The sequence below is a fragment of the Polypterus senegalus genome, chromosome 17, assembly GCF_016835505.1.
Source record: "Polypterus senegalus isolate Bchr_013 chromosome 17, ASM1683550v1, whole genome shotgun sequence".
In the NCBI taxonomy this organism is placed as follows: Eukaryota; Metazoa; Chordata; class Cladistia; order Polypteriformes; family Polypteridae; genus Polypterus; species Polypterus senegalus.
Window position 1 is genome coordinate 62,164,534 of NC_053170.1, and position 18,761 is coordinate 62,183,294.

Below are 18,761 nucleotides of genomic sequence, written 5' to 3' on the forward strand. Positions count from 1 at the left end.
TCATTACCAATAGTTGCAGAAATAAAAAATATTCAAACGTTCCAAGTTATAAATAGAAGTTGGAATCTCTGTAATCTATCTTTCTTTCTATAGAAAATGCTAAGGATTGTGTGTCTGTCATTCAAAAACGCTTCTACCCCTTGGCTTTGAGCCTTGATCTTGGTCTCAATGCACAGCTTATGCCATGATATGCGTAACTCGACCAATGAATTGAACATGCAAGCCACCTTAGCCATACAAAATGGCTTAAGGTCCTTCTCACGGCAACATGACCCATGAATTAGATGTGTAGTCCAAACTTGAAACTGCATTTTGGGTCCTATTCTTGCTGCATGTGCCTCACAGCAAGCAATGACACAGAAGAATGCAGAGGCTGACAGGACAAGAACAGCCATGCACCCCAATGACAGGAATAGCACAGTTTGGGCCTCAGGTCCTTTACATAGCAGGCAGTAGCATACATGACCGAAGACTTGGAGGTGTGGGCTTGCTACACCAGATTAATGGGCATCAGGTCTATCGTGCGTGTAGCATGTCTGTCAGGAAAAGAAGTGCGGTGACATCAGATGGCAGTGAAGGACATTGCAGCATTGTCAAAATGGTGACCTGGGTGTTTTGGGAGAGGTGCATGCACCACCATTCTTCCAGGAACAGAGGTCCAAGTGTTACTAGTCATCTATAAAAGTGTAATTCTCTCACTCTCTGAAATCTGACGTCATCTGACACTGATGCAGTAACAACAACGTTTCACACATACTAGCGGCAAATTTATTTTTTGCATCCCATTTTTATAGGTGCCAAAATTGGTGTGTACCTGGTAGTAGTTCATTGTTCATCTGTATATCCACATTCTGAGCATGCTTAATCAACCATTTGGGCTACTGGGAGTCAGATCCATTCCTGGTAGCATCAGGGCGCAAGGCTGGAAGGAGTCCTAAATACATAGTCACCTTCGTTTGCGATGCAATTTTCCCAATGTTGCACCAACTTTTTAATGCCCAATTACTACTCCTCCAGCCTTCACCGTTTCCAAAGAAAATATAAAAGTGAGGAAACTTTTTGAACGTCCTTCATACAATTAAGTAATTCCATGTCAAATCTTAACACTTTTGGACCTCATCGTCACAGATTTTAATGAAACCGGCATGCTGATTTGGTCATATGAGTAACCCGCAGCCCTGCATTTGCACATGTCTTGGATCAATATTAATGGAGATTTAAGCCAACAAGGCTTGTTATTATTGTTCAGTTATGATTTTGATTGGCTATATAAGTTGCACAGATTGGTTCTCATATCATTTTAAAGCGCTTTCCCAGATCTATATTTTGCCTAAATACAGTATATAGTTGCATATAAGTCGGATCTTGAAACCTGAAAAATCATTCATACAATCAGACCTGACTTGTACTGTACACCCGTTCAAAAATACAACACTTACATTTTTTTTTTACATCTTCTTGCTTCCTCCAATCTCACACCAGTTTCTCAGACACATAGAATTTTGTTGCAGCGGCACAGTTACCAATTAATTTTCGCTACTTCAATGACTTTTAATTTAAAACCAGCTTCATATTTTCTTCTGATCAAATGCTCCATCGCAGATAAGGGATGGTTACTCTCTCATGTGAGCGTTAGCATATCATAATGTCTTGGACCAATAGCATGTGTTTTCCACATTTGACTTATATGACCAACATTATAAGATACCGGAAATTATACAGTAAAATCAAGCCCTGACTTATCCATGGGAGAACTTAAAACACTAGTATATACGGTACTATGCTATCCTCAAAATGAAAAATTACCATGTTATTAGTGATTATAATATTAAAGACTGGATAGCAAAAAACCTATATTTAAAATTGGTCAATGTTTGATTAAAGCTAGCTTAAAATGTCATGAACTTCTCCACAAAATTTTTTTGTTCTTTGGTTTTTGAATTGTTGCTGAGCTATCATTACTTATGTAATTACACTGCATTTGTTCATCAAAACCACAATTCCTTACAATGCTATTGAACAGCAGTAAGTGATCAGTGAATGGTACAGGGTTATTAGGGTTCATGAATACTAGCAGTGAAAATTTCATTTTAATTGAAATAAAAATAAAAATTACAATTAAAAATGAATAAAGAGGACAATAATGCCAAAGTAACTAAAACAAAATAGAATAACAGAATTAATGGTAAAATCAGAATAGTTTTAGATTTTCTCCTCAGTTTATACTTTGACTTCTTCAGAGACACTGGTCTACTAAAAAGCACCTTGAATTAAGTGAATTATATCTGAGATCACGCACTCTTTCATTGTATGTTTTCAGGAAATATAGATCAAGCCTTTCCTCATAAACCTAAAAAAATAACACAAAAACTAAGCTGAAACTACATAGGCTCTTACACCACTAGAGTGAGGCAAAAAATTCAATTTTGGTGGAACCATGAATAAATTATGTTCAGGCTGTACTGTTTGAACGATAAGATGGGAATGTAAGAACATAAGCAATGACTACACTCTCAATTTATACTCCATCAGAACCTTTAACACAGCATGTGTGTCTTTGCTTAAAACTGCATATGTCTGTCCTGTTGCCGTCACAGGTTAAACTACTAGGAGCACATCCTGATGATCCATGACAAATGTATCAAGACAGTATGGGAATGAGCAGGATAGAGATGGTCCATGAGGATATAAAAAGTTCAAGTCTCATCTCTCCAGTGCTGGAATGGAATGGGCCCTTTTCACAGCAGCCATTTTAACATAAATAGTATGGCAAGTACAGGTGTCGAATAATGACATCAATGAAGCTTCTGTTCAATTTCGGTGTAGCTTAATTGGAACCTTAATTCATGTCATTACTTACAACATTGCTTGCAATAATATTTAATGTCAATATGACTGCTATGAAAAAGGCCCATTAGTGATATGAAACCATTGTATGGATTACTCAGCAACAACTCAAAAATCAAAGATCAAATTTTCTGGAGATCTTCATGACAGCTAGCTTTGGTTGAAATATTGACCAATTTTAAAATACAGGTTTTTTCGCTATTCAATTTTTAATATTACAATCCCTAATAACATGGCAAGTTTTCATTTTGGGGATAGCATAGTATGCAAAAAAAATATAGACCTTGAAAAGAGCTTTAAAATGATATAAGAACCTTTTTTGTGCAACTTATATTTAGGGCAATATAGCCAGTCAAAGTCATAACCCATAACCAATAAATTCAAACCTTCTTAGCTTAAATCTCCCTTAATATTGATTCAAGACGAGTGCAATTTCAGTTCAATGGGTTATTCAGATGACCAAATCATGCCAAGTTTTGCTAAAATATGTGACGATAAGGTCCAAAAGTGTGATGATCTGAAATGGAATTACCCAATTTGGATATAATAGTGGAAATAAAACATAAAATGGCTCCTCCAAGAAAAGTGGCATAAATAAGTTGAAAAATAAGTGTGGCAGTGTGCTAAACAGAGCATGGAAAGTACTTATTTGACAAAATTTGTCACGCAAGAAAAGCAAAACAAACAAAAAAAATGAAGTCATCAAACCCACCTAATCCACGTCAGAGTTACATTTCCTAAGTGTTACCTCACCAACAGCAAGCACAAAGCAGGAAGTAATTCCGGATGAGGCATCAGGTTACGGCAGGGCACACATCCTCACAGGTCAGTTAACCTCACCATTCAGAAGAAACACAGCATTGAGCACTCCGATAAAGAACAACATGGACCCGAGCTCATTCCAGCCAGGCAGAGCTCATCCTGGCATTCAGCCTTAGGACATTATGGCTGTGATGCAGCAGCTCTGACCACTGTGAGAAGGGTTTTCAACTAAGTCAACATTTCACACACAAAGCCTTTACAGTATCTCATGAAACTACAAGATCTAGTAACTATTAGAGAGCTACTCCGTAACATCTTTATATACAATCCAACGTCTGTCTGTCCGCTTTTCACAAGAGAACTACTTAACGGATTTAAATCGGGTTTTTGTCTATAGTTTGCTTGAATATTCCGCTTGATTTTGCGACTTCTTTCATCGCACTAAGCATCATACCGTAGTTCGCTTGCAGGAGCGATTTATTAGCGCTAATCCGAGAAAGCGGTTGAGGGGAGACAAGCGGGGCCCTTTTCACTCATGGGCCAGCCTCCGTTTGATTCGGTTCACCTGCCGCCACGTTTTGGAGTATTCCTTGCCTCCGCTTAGTTACCGATATTTGTTTGTCCTGTTTAACTAGTACGTGGGTGGAGCCGCGGGGAACAGCTAGTCTTTTATAAAATATGTCCCATTATGCTGACTTCGTGTCATAATATGTGCATAAATGCTAATATATTTGTTGCGATTAAAAAAAACGCATACTGTCAGAAAGGCTAAGTCATGCATATTTTTATTCCTCACAAAACTTCCCACAATATCTATCGGCGGCAACTAGGTGGGGAAAAAAAGACCCTCACCACGTGACAATGGCCTGCACGTCGGCCCGCAAGTTAACTTCTGTCGTCAACATATTAGTGACGCACATCCTGTTTGAGGAGGCGTTGTCCCCGGTAGGACTCAGCAGTCGCTGTGCTTCACAGAGTAAGCCGGTTGTCACGTTCTACGGTGACATTGAATCGGAAAGAAGCCGGCTTCGTGGAGCGAGGCTTTAGTTATCCTGTGACGCATTATCTGCCAACCACTTTATGATACATTTTAAACATTAGGCTTGCTCTAATATATTTTGATACATTTACTTTTTTTTCAAATTTACCTGGGCTTTCAAGCACAATGATCAAGAACGGTCACCACACTATCAGTGCTGAGAAAGAAGGGAGAAAGATGGGTCATGGGCTTTGTAGCCCCGAGAAAAGGAAACGTGTTGTCCGTGTTTGGTGTGACGGTTGGTAAGTACACTTCGCCTAGCTTTATACTTTCAGATAGATTGGAAGGAAGGTTTATTGATAACGTACGTTTTTGGGTTTAGCAAAGTAAAGTATAATTATATACTCGATGTGAAGATTCACTATTGATTTTTTTTTTTTACCACAGCCACTGATGCAAAATTAGTTCATTCTAGTCTGCTAATGACGTATGTAAGCCGAGTTAATTGTGTACGAAACCGAAAAGGCAATTGATTTTCTTCTAAGTGGTCGGCACAACGTAATATTCTGCAAAATAAATAAATGGGGTTTTTAATATGTATAAAAAGTGCATACAAAAAGAAGTTGAATAATGCGTCATAAGCAATTTCTTAAAAGTTAAGTTGGTTTTGACAGGAATAATCAGATCTGTGCTATTTGCAAGAGTCGATTTGATCAGCCTGTGTATACTGATTCCTTTCCTGTTGATGAGGGTAAAATTGAGATGAAACGTGATCAGGCTGGAGAGGATTCTCTGTCAGTCTAAGAGCCTCACAGTATGGATAAATGATAAGTGTGGTCAAGGAGTTAAAAACATGAAAGAGCACACTATGACAAAAGGTAGTTATAATACAGTGGACATGACACCACTGCAGATGTCAATATGCATAACTGGAGACAGATAGAACCTTTGTGGAGAACCCTTTGAATGATTTAAAGAAATCAGAAGAAGAATTTAAGTCATTAATCATAGCGTTTCATCTACAGAAAATAAGACAGATTCAAAGATATAAATGGTTAAATGGTAAGGCTGAAAACTTTGGTCATTATGGAACCGACGTCACGTAAGTGATCTGGAAGTGTCTAACAGCTAGAATTTAAAACTGGAAAATCTTGAAATATAGATTCAAGATGAACTTTAAATTTACAATTCCTTAAATAGTAAACCCTTTTGGCCTGAAAACAAAGTTAAAAAGTTTGTCAAAGACAAACAAGAAATGCCACATTCATTAACATTTTTTTTTGCTGTAACATTTAACGTAAAAAGGGAATAATAAGTATAACTGAAATTTAAAACCAGGTTGCAAGAAAAAATAGTTGGCCACTGAACTGATTTATTGCTGAAATGGTTTGCTGGTTAACCATCGTAGCCACTTCACCATTTTTGAGAGAGGAATTCTTTATTTAGTGCAGCAGACTAGGAATGATTTCATTTGAAATATAGTTTTATTATTGCTTTTATTATAAATTTGTTTGTTTTTCTATGTAGTGAATTGCATTGGGATATAACATAGACGATGGTTAAAGAAACAGTTCATGACCGAATATCATTTTAATCATATTTTCCTTTTTTTTCAGTATTTTGGATATCACACGATCAACCTAAGATTTAAGTCTTAGACACACTTTAAAAATAAAGCACAACATGCTTTAATTCCTGCTTCCCCTCTTCCTCTGCATTTCTGTGCGAAATTAAATGCTCTAATGTCAATTCTGTACAAGTTTTGTGATGTTTAATTAATAAACATTTTTAAAAGTTTGAGGAATGAAACAGATGTTAGTTATATCTTTGCACCTTAGAATGTATTTATTAATTCATGCTGTAGCAATTATAACCACTTAAAATAATTATGCTAATTATAAAAGAGACACTGCGGTGGACTGGCACCCTGCCCGGGGTTTGTTTCAGTTTAAGTATATGTACAACTCCTCACAGAGGACTGGTTCAGAATGCTGTGTAGACCACCAAATTTGAAATTGTCCACAGAGAAAACAATTTGGTCAGGATTCAAACCCAGCCTTATGAAGCTTCAGTGAAGCTATACATCGTGACTGTCATTTACCTTGTGCATCCTCTACCATACCTTTTTTAGTTTATTGTGTTGCAATTTATACAATATTACATTTTTTCTACATTTTATTGAATTTATTAAAATCACGAAACATTCCATAAAGTAAGTCAAGTTTTACAAAACTAGGTTCAAAAAACAAATCAACCCCCAATTTTACATTTTATTCTGGGCTAAAATGTCTAGTAAATACAGACTAACATAATCGGTACACTTTTGTACATTATGTCTTTATTCCTCCAATGTCTTTTTTTTTTTTTTTAACAAAAGACATGAGGTGTGACAGAATATACCCACTGAATGTCTTGTGACATTACAAAACACTGCATTCAGCCAGGATTTAAGGCTTGAAGGCGGTGTCTGTAAATAGTAAGGTGTCGTGCATAGTCATTGACATTTATTCTGTATCCAATTTTACTAATAGGAAAGCATACATTCTAACCTAATCATGCAATTAACACGTTTTAGGAAAGTTGACTTGAAAATAGTGACTGAATAAAATGTAGTGCTTTGTGTCACCTAATGCTCTCCAATCTTGGATTACAGTTTGTTGTATGCAAGCAGTCAGTCTGTCATTTTTAAACTCACTTATGGCGCTTTTCCACTGCATAGTACGGCACAGCACGGTTCAGTACAGCTCACCTTGGTTCGGCTCGGTTTGCGTTTCGACAGCAGTTTAGTACCGCTTTAGAGTGGGCGGGATTATTCACGTGTCGTTATAGTTGCGCCGCCTCTACTGCCCTGACATCATCGTAAACGCACCACAAGCGACCTCCTGAAAAACTTTTTCATTCCGCGTCGCTCCATCCAGCTCTCGCTGGATCTGCTCCTCGGCTACCAACGAGAGGAACGTCTGTACTTCCTCAATAGACCACGAAACAGCCATTTTTGGTTAAAACAAAATGGTGCATCTGAACCTTCGCTGGCTGTGCTAAAAATCTAGCGGGTCTGTTGTGTCTCGTGTCGCAAGTTCAGTGACGCAGTAATGACGATTTTCTCCGGCCAATCAGTGACCAGCAGAGTTTACACCTCACGTTTTGGTAACGGTTCGGAGCGCTTGGAACCTCGGCTGAGGTGGTACTAAAAAAAGGACCAGGTACTGTTCCCAGTGGAAAACCCCCCAAAAGTGAGCTGAACTGAACCGTGTCGTGCCGTACTATGCAGTGGAAAAGCGGCATTAGTCCTGAATAGTGTTGTGAGGGTGCTGGAGTCTGTCCCAGCTAGCACAGGGCTCAAGGCAGGAATAAACCCTGGACATGGCACCAGTCCATCACAGGGTGAACAACACACACACCCAACCACACACGAGGGCCAGTTTAGTATCGCCAGTCCACCTAACTTGCATGTCTTTGAACTGAGGGAGGAAACCCATGTAAACACGGGGAGAACATTCTAACTCCATGCAGAGAGAGCCTGGGATGTAAACCCTGACTTTAAGAACGTTTAAATTAATTTAAATTTGTACTAATATAACAATAAAGGTTGCATCTGTCTCTCTCACTCGTGAACCTTATCATTCCACGATCCAACACATGATACAGTGACAGTACAGTATAAAAGAAAAAAATATATTGGGATATTACTGTCCTACAGTGAACAGCCAACATAAAGTATGAGAAAAAAGTAACATGTTTTTTTTTCCCCCCATACAGAATGCAGTGTGTAACAATTAAGCCTCAATAGTCAGTTTTTGGCCTAGACTATATTGGATTCCAGGATTATTCTTTTATTATTGTCACTTGTTTTCTGAATTCCAGTTATTTCCACCCCAGCTCTAAAGCACTTGGAAGCTGTCAAAGAGCTTGAATTTCAGAAGTCAACAGAATGTTCCTTTTATAAGCTGCATAGTTTAATTTGCATTCATTGAATATTCTGCATACTCCATATTTAATGACAATGCTAAATTCCTGTTTTCCATTAGAAAACAAACACATCAACACTTTATGGTAACTGTGCTTTGTCATATGAAGTCTTTTAGATTCTGAGATTGTAAATTGATTCATATTTGTGAGCAGAATGCAGATATGATGCAAGTGTGTTGTTTTTTGATTTAGAAAAAGCACTCTGTGTATTTGTGTCACTGATGAAAGTAAGACTATAATACAGGTCACAGATGTTATACAGACTAGATGTCAGTGCCCTTGTTTGGCAAAAGGAATTTGTTAAGTCTTCTGTCCGACTTCTTGTCTCTTTTATGGCAATCTGTTATTGGTGTCTCATTCTTTTATATTGAAGAAGAAAACATCAGCCTTTGAATAAAAACAATGGAATGTTACAAAATGAGCCAGTCTTTTTGTTAGCTATGTGCATTTTTATTTTCTAGTCCAATTTTCATAGGTTTCACTTTGTTCAGGAGTTGTCTTGAACCATTTTCCAAGCCTATTTTGTTAGTTTGTTGCGGTCTTCTGAAGAGCTCTCATCTCCTTCGTACCTTTTGCAGGCCATGTATGTCATGAGCTTTACTAGCCTCTTTAACAACTTTCAGTGAATGAACACTCTGTTCAAATGACATCTCCACAATCCATTCTGTCCTCTTTAGAATTTCTGAAATTCCTGGCATTGATGTCACTTTGGGACATTGTGTGTCTGTTATGGAGATTGTGAGAAAGGTGACTGAGGTGCTTCAGTAGGGTGTTTGTGAGTCTTCAGTAATGTACAACTTATTTCCCAGAAAAAATGTTTGCACCTGATTTGCTTAGACTTTATAACAAATGTGATCATGTTGCAAATTTGCCTTGTTGGCACATGAACTTTGTCCTCTGTGCTTTATTTTTTAACCTTCGTGTTTACGGTTGAATTTTATTTTGATCCATGTGGCTGTTGAACTCCTTTAGTGCTTTACACTTTCTCTGTTGTTCTTTGTAAACAACAGGACATGCACTATACAAAGTTGACAAAAAAAATCAGAAAAAGGCTAAAAGGAATAATACAGTGTAGTAAAGAAACTGGCACAAAAGAGTAATGAGCAGTGGGCTACCAAATCAGCACATTCACACAGCTACAATGACAGTTTTGTTCCCATAGGATGAAAACGAAATTGTTGTTCAAGTTTTTGTTCTCCTGTCCATAACATGTGAACATGTACTGATTGTCCTCTTTCCAAAACCTATTTGGGCTGGGAAATTTCAAAAGACTTTGCTCGCCAAAATCTGTACAGTGATGGAATCTGTACGTGGATACATTATTACACATGTTTGCCTGTGACAACAATATGACATGAGTAAAATCTGGTGGTGCTAAATTAACTATTTAAGGGTTGATTTTTTTTTTCCTTTTGTCTCAGGGCTGAATATTTTTAGAAGAACCCTTGGTTTATAAAAAGCACACGAAGCAATTGTTTCACGTAACAAGTAACAAAAAAATATTTATTTATGATAAAAGTCACTCTGTTGTATGAGCCTCCATACTATGTGATGTCACATACATATTACATACCTGTTACATGGTATTGCTCAGCATGGCAGTCAAAAAATTGCTCAGTATACCTGTGTGTCTTGTCAGACATTAGCTGAAAAGCAGCTTCAGGAAAGAACATCCTGAAGTAGTCTGGTGGCTGGTAATCCATTGAGTCCACCAGCAAGCTGTGCTGTCTTGTGAAGTTGTGCAGCCAGCTTGCCTCCCATTGATCGATGAATGGGTATTCCTCCTAGGCGAACCTTGTTGGAGGTGTATCAGCTGCACAAACGTGCTCCGCTGGAGGCCAGTCAGCTAGGGAGCAATCCACTGATGCCGGCTCCTCACACTCCTGTTCGATCTCCGGATCACTCGCATCAAAATCAGAGATCAAAAAGTAATAGCATGACTCAGCAAAAACACACAAAACATTGTCCACTGAGTATTTTGCTTTGTGCATTCGCTTTGCTCTCTTGCCAGGTGTAAATGCCATTTTTGCTGTTGTTTGCCCTTTGTTTCTCACATACAAGCAGGGATTACATATCAAGTGAACACGTCTGATGTTCCTCCTACCAAAGAGAGTCTATCTATAAGGTAATGGCGAGTTATGTCAACGTTTACAGCTGATTATTGCTCTTCTACCCCTTTAGTCGATGTCAGCTCTCAGGGCTGCGTGACAACAAATGTCGACATACACCCTAAATGAGTTAAATAGTGGTAACACAGAGAAAATAAACTATATAAAAACTATGTACAATGGCCCTTACGTATATACGGGTGATATGTTCCAAGACCACTTGAAGACCCGGTTCAGCATATCATATTTTTCTTAATCCTTTTTTATTAAGGATTTAAAGATAAAAGTCCTTGGGAAACATTTTCTAGATAAGCGCTGCGCTCATTAAATTTACAGGATTTTCTAAGTAGTTTTTCTATATTACCTTTTACATTTTGTTCTACCCATTTTCAGTTGAGGATGATGAAGATAAACAAAGCATTGTTTTTGTTGAATAATAGGTAGTTAAATGCAGCTGCCAAATGGGCTTGCAGCTGAGCTAGAGCTGGCTATAATGCTTCTGCTATTATGATGTTTGGCTGGACAACGCAGTACGAGTCATATATGACAGAGAATATTGATTCATTCTTGTTTTTCATTTTGGTAAAAGTGCAGCAGGCACTGAAAGTCTTTAAGAAGTATTTAAATAAGATATGCTGTGGAAGACATTGCTTCAAGTATCCAAACCAGAAGTTACAAAGCTTTTTTCATCTGTGTTTCACCGTTGTTTATAAAACTTTCACTTTGGAACATCCTCATTTTTTAATGTGTAAAATTATTTTAATTAGAATTGTAAATGTGAACATATTTTAATAATCTATCAGATACTGTAAAAAGAGTTATTACTTGGCTCCAGAACTGATATTTTTATTACTAGTATATACAGTGCATCCAGAAAGTATTCACAACGCATCACTTTTTCCACCTTTTCTTATGTTACAGCCTTATTCCAAAATGGATTAAATTCATTTTTTCCTCAGAATTCTACGCACAACACCCAATAATGACAACGTGAAAAAAGTTTACTTGAGATTTTTGCAAATTTATTAAAAAAGATAAAATAAAGAGAAAGCACATGTACTGTACATAAGTGGAACAAATCCACCGTTCAACAGCAAGATCAAAAAAGGTACACATTAAAAGGATTTGCATGGGGCTTCATCCATCCAGGCCTTTGGTGATGTCAGATATCTTTAGTTTTCCCTGCTTAGTACTTCAAAATTCAGAATGTCTTCATTGCCCTCGGTAAGCTTGTTTGCTCAGATTTCAGGCATTCATTCAATTTATTAGATTAGGCTTTTTCATTGCATTAAGGAAGAATTTAGTATATTGAGATTATTTAGTCTTGTCCTTCTTTTGGTTATTTCTCTGATATATTTTGTGAGCTTTTGGTTTGTTTTTAAAAGGCAGTACTGTGATTTATTACTTAATTATTCTCAGCTCTTTAGTTATTACATTTCTTCTCATTATTTAATTACATTTTTCAAGTTTAAGTATTTTCTTTCAAGGCTCCCATTTCCAGTCATAACTGGTACAGCATGGACATCAGTTCTAGGAGCTTATAATCAGCTTGATCACAACTCATGAAGGAAAGACACTAGTGCAGGGGTCTGCAAAGTCGGTCCTGGAGGGCAGTAGTGGCTGAAGGTTTTTATTCCAATCCAGTTCTTAAAGAGAAGTCAATTCTAGCTGTGAAAACACTTCTTGCTCAAGCAACATTTTTATGCTTTATTTTAGTTGTGTTGCTTGTTAATATTACCCACCTTTTAATTGCTTATTTTAGCCATAAACAGCTGCATTACCTGTTTTTTAGTGGCTCCTTATTAGCAATAAGACATAAATGACAAATGAAACAGCAGTTCTCCATTTAACTTGTTTCCATTTACACCTATATGTATTCATCATGAACTGTCTGGTTTAATAAAAGATTTGTGAGGAAACTAAAGAGAAAAAAGTAAGAGTCAAGGGTTACTAATTTGCTTCAGGCTACAAATCATTTGGATGAGGTCCTTGGAAAGGAAAAAAAATACAATGTATAGGTCAACCCTCTTTGCCCAGTCTCACCTGTTGGAGACTGTGCCCCCAACACATGATGTACTGTCATTCCACATCAAGAGGGAACACTACCAAGCATCAGTTTGACTACAGGCACACAAGCAACGTCCTATACTAGTTCCACTAGAGACTGTGGGATGGAGAATCAAGAGTGGCACTCTGGTTCCTACATCTTGTTCATTTATCAAGATGATCACCTGCAGTTGTACCACACAGTGCAAAAGAAGCAACTGCAATTGAAAGAAGAAGAAGCTGACATGTACTGCTGCATGTAAATGCAGGACAACTGGAGACGTGAAGAAATACAAATGAACAGTTGCATCCTTCCCTTTACTGAATTAGTATTGAATTCATTGACTTGTTTCAGTATTATGCTATTATTGTATGGAGAATAGTACATCTATAATATATGTAGACTTTTAGATGTTTGGATATATAAATTGAAATTGGACAGAGAAAAATAAGTGATTACGCAGCCAAATAAGAAATTATTGTGTTATCAATAAAGTCATTCCTCAAGATACCTTAAAATACCTTAAACTGCATTGAATGTTTTTGTTATAAAACATACTGCTTAAGTTACATAGAGAAAGCAAGAATTGTGTTGAAACAGCTGTTTTATGTTGGAATTGTTGTAATAGACAGACTACCTACCTACAGGAATAAAACATTTGTTAACTTTGACTCATGTTTGTGACAACTGCAAAACTATGAAGATTTCACAGAAATGGAACAAGTCTCTATAAGGTGGTACTGGTCAGTTTGGATGATAATTTGAAGAGCGCCTGCAGAGTATATCAGAAAATGTTAGGGAATGATGGGAAAATGGATCTCTTAAGTAAAGTTTCAGAAAAGGAGCGGAATTCAGTCATTCATAAAAAAAACAGTCTAGTTCAGTATTTACCAAGCATACCTTAATGTAACTAAAAAGTGTTTATTATTCACATATATCTTGTCTAAAATGTACCTAGGGCAAGATTCAATATGTGAATTACATAATCAAGCTGTTGCATCAGTGAATCAAAGAAATGATTGTGTTTATGTTACTAGGTCTAAAGTGTACATTTTAAACAAAACTCTTAATGATTATGATAATTTGTTAAACTTAATTAGTTGAAATATCAGGTTTCTAATCACTATATATATATATAGTTTGTTATCTTACATTATATGTCATGTTTTGAATTATTGGAAACTAAAGATTTTAATTTTATTTCTGTGAAAATCAAAGCTTTGGTATTATTAGTTGCTGGATATTATTGTACTTTCTGGCTTCAGTGCTCCCTCAATTTCATTGATTAATGGATTCTTGATTTATGGCTTACTGAGTTTGCCTTTTATTGCTAAGTGCATACAGTTGGCTCTTGGACCTCATCTTTATTTCATCAGCCTTCTCCATATGTCACACATTTTTCTGTGTTCTTAGACTTAGTTCATACTAAACACCAGGTAAATTTGAAAACACCATTTTTGTTCTTAAAACTTTTCTGTCTGCACTAGGGTTTTTAGGTCATATTCTAAAAGTTTATCATACACACTGAAACAGCAAAAATGCATAAATCTTTCTTAGTGGGTGTGCGTGACTTATCAGCCAAAAGCACTTTAGTTATGGAGTAAAACCTAAGTACAACAACATTATTTATTTATATAGCACATTTTTGTATAAAGAATGAAGTTCAGATTGTTTTCCAAGTTAATGAAAAAGTCGAAAGAACGAGGGAAAACAAATTGTACTTTTTTGTGACAATAGTCAATGAAGTACAAATGCTTTTAAAAGTTACAAATGAATATAAGGTTACCAAAGCCTTGGAAAATATAGATGGCAGCCCTGCCAAAAACTAATATAGCAAAATACTAAAGTTTTCAAAGCACAAAACTTGTCGGCTAATGCAGAGAAGTTAGGAAAAGAATATCCCCACTGTACAGATGAGATTATAGGGGACAAAAGTGAAGTCAGTACCTCATCACATGGCAGTATATTTAAGCATTTTCTAAAACTGCTATGTGAGACCTGACATTTCCAAATTTACACACTTTGGAGAACGATTTTGAAACAATTAGTTTCAGTCCTTGAAAATGCCATTTCAGTGTGGAAGGAAGCACACTCTCCTGCCACTGCATCTGGCCTGCTTATGAGGGACAGTGTGATGAAACAAAACCATCATTTGTGGACTTGCTGTCCGCTTTCTGTTTCTAACATGTTTACTTATATCTCCTTTTCTATCTTCTAAGTGAGCTGCATTCAGAAATTAGGTAATTTTATAGGCATTTGATGACAGATTCTTTTGAATAGAGTATCTGTGGCTGAATGGTATAGGTATGGTTCAGGGAAATAGAGGGGAAAAAAGCATATACGTGATCGATATGAACAAGTTACACTGGATTTGAAGTATTTTGAATTTCTAACCATTCTGTTTATCAGTCCCTGAATGTCAATGAAAAATACCAATTAGCTGATACTGTTTGTTGTTAAGTAAATCATTTGCCTTGAAATTGGAGCTACATTTGAAATTAAATTGTGTTTATTGGATTTTACTTTGTGTATAGTAATGCTGATGTGTTTGTGTTTCTTGTTTCAGCTATGACATGGTTCATTATGGTCACTCCAACCAGCTCCGGCAGGCACGGGCCATGGGTGACTACCTTATAGTTGGAGTTCACACAGACGGTATTATTTTTTAAATACTTTATAACTGATATGCTACTGCGAAGTATGTGCCATTTGATAATATCACTGCATTCAGAATGTTCATACATTTTATTATTGTCAATACCTTTTTTTTTCACCTGACTGGCTTTGCTCCAAATGTCCACCCTTCTCTGTATAGACAGTAAACTTGGATCTAGCAATGGGTACTGATATTTCCAAGGTTCTCTTTGTTTTTTATTTCCCCCAAAGGGGTTCATATTATGGATCATTTCTTGTCCCATCTCACTAGACTAATTTATTAAGGCTAGTTGTATTTCAGTTTCCTGGTGACGTGTGAGGGTCACTAGGGTAGACATATATGCCAAGGACTGTTGGTTGTGTTGCCACAGTAACATTTGCCAGGCCAAGCGGATGCTGAGTGAGTAAGTTGATTTTTCAGAAGTTGTTTACTTTACAGCATACACTGCAGTGTGTCGTCAGTAGGCATTGTCCTTCTAGTTCACTGGCAAGCAAATAAATAGTAATTCAGCTGACCCTGTTTAGTCTAGTTTATTGTTAGAAGGGTTACATTATTTGTCTTTGACAAATGCTTTTGGTACCAAAATAATCTCTTGATATTAGAACGTTTATTTGGCGCTCAGGGCTTTTAGTTTAGGAATGAGTACAATCAACCTGTGATCCTGTCACTGCTAGAAAATTAGCATTGCAAAATCCCAATTCTCTAAACAAATTTTATAACATTTTTGCAGGACCAGCATTTGTTTAACAGTGAAAATGAATAATGTGCTTCCAGTTTCTGTGAAGCCTGCTTTTTTATGTTGGCAGAAAGACGAGACAGGATGCTACCTACACCTAAAAACAGTTCTGTCCAGCACTTTGCAACATACTATCTCATGTGCCCCAGTCCATTAATTTAGCCTGATTTGTCCTTCACTATATTTATAGCTTGTTGTGTAGTATGCATCAGAAATGAAATGCATTGTCAAGTAATTTTAGCTAGGACTTCCTTTACCAACAACATGGGCATAACACAGTTTGCCTATCTCCTTAATCTCTCAGCAGTTGGATCCATCCATCCATTTTCCAACCCGCTGAATGTTAACTTAATATTGGAAATTGTCCAACAAATAAGAGTTCAGGTTAATTGAAAACCAACAGAAAGGGTGACGTATGGGACTTTTTAATGAAGTCTGTTTTACAGAGAGTACATGAGAGCCTGAATGTGCAATACCAGTACCTACCAGTGTCTTTTTAGAAATGAAAATGACCTCCAAGTTTTAATATCTGATCAGATCTATATATGATACACAAATTTAGGACATTCCTGTTATATATACTGTGTAACTATTTAATATAAATAAATTTGTTGCTGTAGGCACTGCTATATGTACAATACAGTATTCTGATAATATATATAATATAATATAATATATCTAATTTTTTTTTTAATCCCTTAGAGGAAATTTCGAAGCACAAAGGCCCCCCTGTCTTTACACAAGAAGAGAGATACAAGATGGTACGTGCAATTAAATGGGTCAATGAAATAGTAGAAGGTGCACCATATGTTACAACCTTGGAGACCTTGGACAAGTACAGCTGTGATTTCTGCGTTCATGGAGGTAAATGTTTACAGCGGCATAGTTTCCATTGAGTATTTTGTGGAAGAATGGGTGGTGTTTTAATGAGGATCATTTCTAAAGTCCAGCATTTGGGCATTAGTTCACTTCCTTATTTAGGCAACTTGTGTGTAGAGTTGGCATGCTGTCCTGGTGTTCCAGTGAGTTTACTTTCATAAACGAAAGATTTCTGTTAGGTTGACTGGCTTCTCAAATCTGAATGTTAAATACTGGTGTATGTTGTATGTGTGAGTTTAAACAAAGCGGAATATCCACTACCGCAAAAATACGAAAGATATAAATAACTTGCTTACTGGGAAAATTACCAAAATATAAAGTAAGCAGAACCCGAAACATTTATCTATATGTATTTAAAATGTGTAAAAAATAAAACAGAAAAAGTTGTCAACGTATATAATTCCACTCTATATTTTAAATAATGTAAATGCAGTTATAATAGAATAAAGAATTGTGCATTAAACAAAAACTTTTACAAGTAAGCACAATGCAGTCTACAATGGAAAAATAGAATGTTTCCACAAATTAGTTCCACAACCTAAATTAAATATCCCACATTTAATACAACAAAATTTGCAAACACAACAAAAAATAAATAAATTGATGTTCTACACATGCCAATGGGCCATGCAAAAAATACAAAGTGAATGTATTGTAAATACTGTACAACAACAAACAAAAAATACAAATATATATATACACACACATACAGTCATATGAAAAAGTTTGGGAACCCCTCTCAGCCTGCATAATTTACTCTACTTTCAACAAAAGAGATAACAGTGATATGTCTTTCTTTTTCTAGGAACATCTGAGTACTGGGGTGTTTTCCGAAAAAAGATTTTTAGTGAAGCAGTTTTTAAATGTATGAAATTAAATCAAATGTTAACTGGCTGTGCAATAATTTGGGTACCCTTGTAATTTTGCTGATTTGAATGCATGTAACTAACTGCTCAATACTGATTACTTGCAACACCAAATTGTTTGGATTAGCTCATTAAGCCTTGAACTTCATAGACAGGTGTGTCCAATCATGAGAAAAGGTATTTAAGGTGGTCAATTGTATGTTGTGTTTTCCTTTGACTCTCCTCTGAAGAATGACAGCATGGGATCCTCAAAGCAACTCTCAAAAGATCTGAAAACAAAGATTGTTCAGTATCATGGTTTAGGGGAAGGCTACAAAAAACTATCTCAGAGGTTTAAACTGTCAATTTCAACTTTAAGGAATTTAATCAGGAAATGGAAGACCACAGGTACAGTTGCTGTTAAACCAAGCAGGTCTGGCAGGCCAAGAAAAATACAGGAGCTGCATATGCGCAGGATTGTGAGAATGGTTACAGACAACCCACAGATCACCTCCAAAGACCTTCAAGAACATCTTGCTGCAGATGGTGTATCTGCACATCATTGTACAATTCAGCACAGTTTTCACAAAGAACATCTGTATGGCAGGGTGATGAGAAAGAAGCCCTTTCTGCACTCACGCTACAAACAGAGTCTCTTGTTGTATGCAAATACTTCATTTTGAAACAAAGTGCTTTGGACTGATGAGACAAAAATGTAGTTATTTGGTCAGAACAAAAAGCGCTTTGCATGATGGAAGAAGAACATTGCATTCTAAGAAAAACACCTGCTACCTTCTGTCAAATTTGTTGGAGGTTCCAACATGATGTGGGGCTGTGTGGCTAGTTCAGTGACTGGGGCCCTTGTTAATGTTGAGGGTCGGATGAATTCAACCCAATATCAACAAATTCTTCAGGATAATGTTCAAGCATCAG

At 36.6% G+C, this 18,761-nt stretch overlaps 1 protein-coding gene across 1 annotated transcript in view; it reads left to right on the plus strand.

Moving 5' to 3' along the window:
- Window positions 1-4,530: 4,530 nt before the first annotated feature.
- The window catches only part of pcyt2 (phosphate cytidylyltransferase 2, ethanolamine), a 54,773-nt gene continuing 40,542 nt past the window's right edge, over window positions 4,531-18,761 (plus strand). The window contains exons 1-3 of the mRNA XM_039739147.1: window positions 4,531-4,890; window positions 15,279-15,367; window positions 16,807-16,968. Of these exons, the coding sequence (XP_039595081.1) occupies window positions 4,775-4,890; window positions 15,279-15,367; window positions 16,807-16,968 (367 nt within the window). The 5' untranslated portion in view covers window positions 4,531-4,774. The remainder of the gene's footprint in view (window positions 4,891-15,278; window positions 15,368-16,806; window positions 16,969-18,761) is intronic.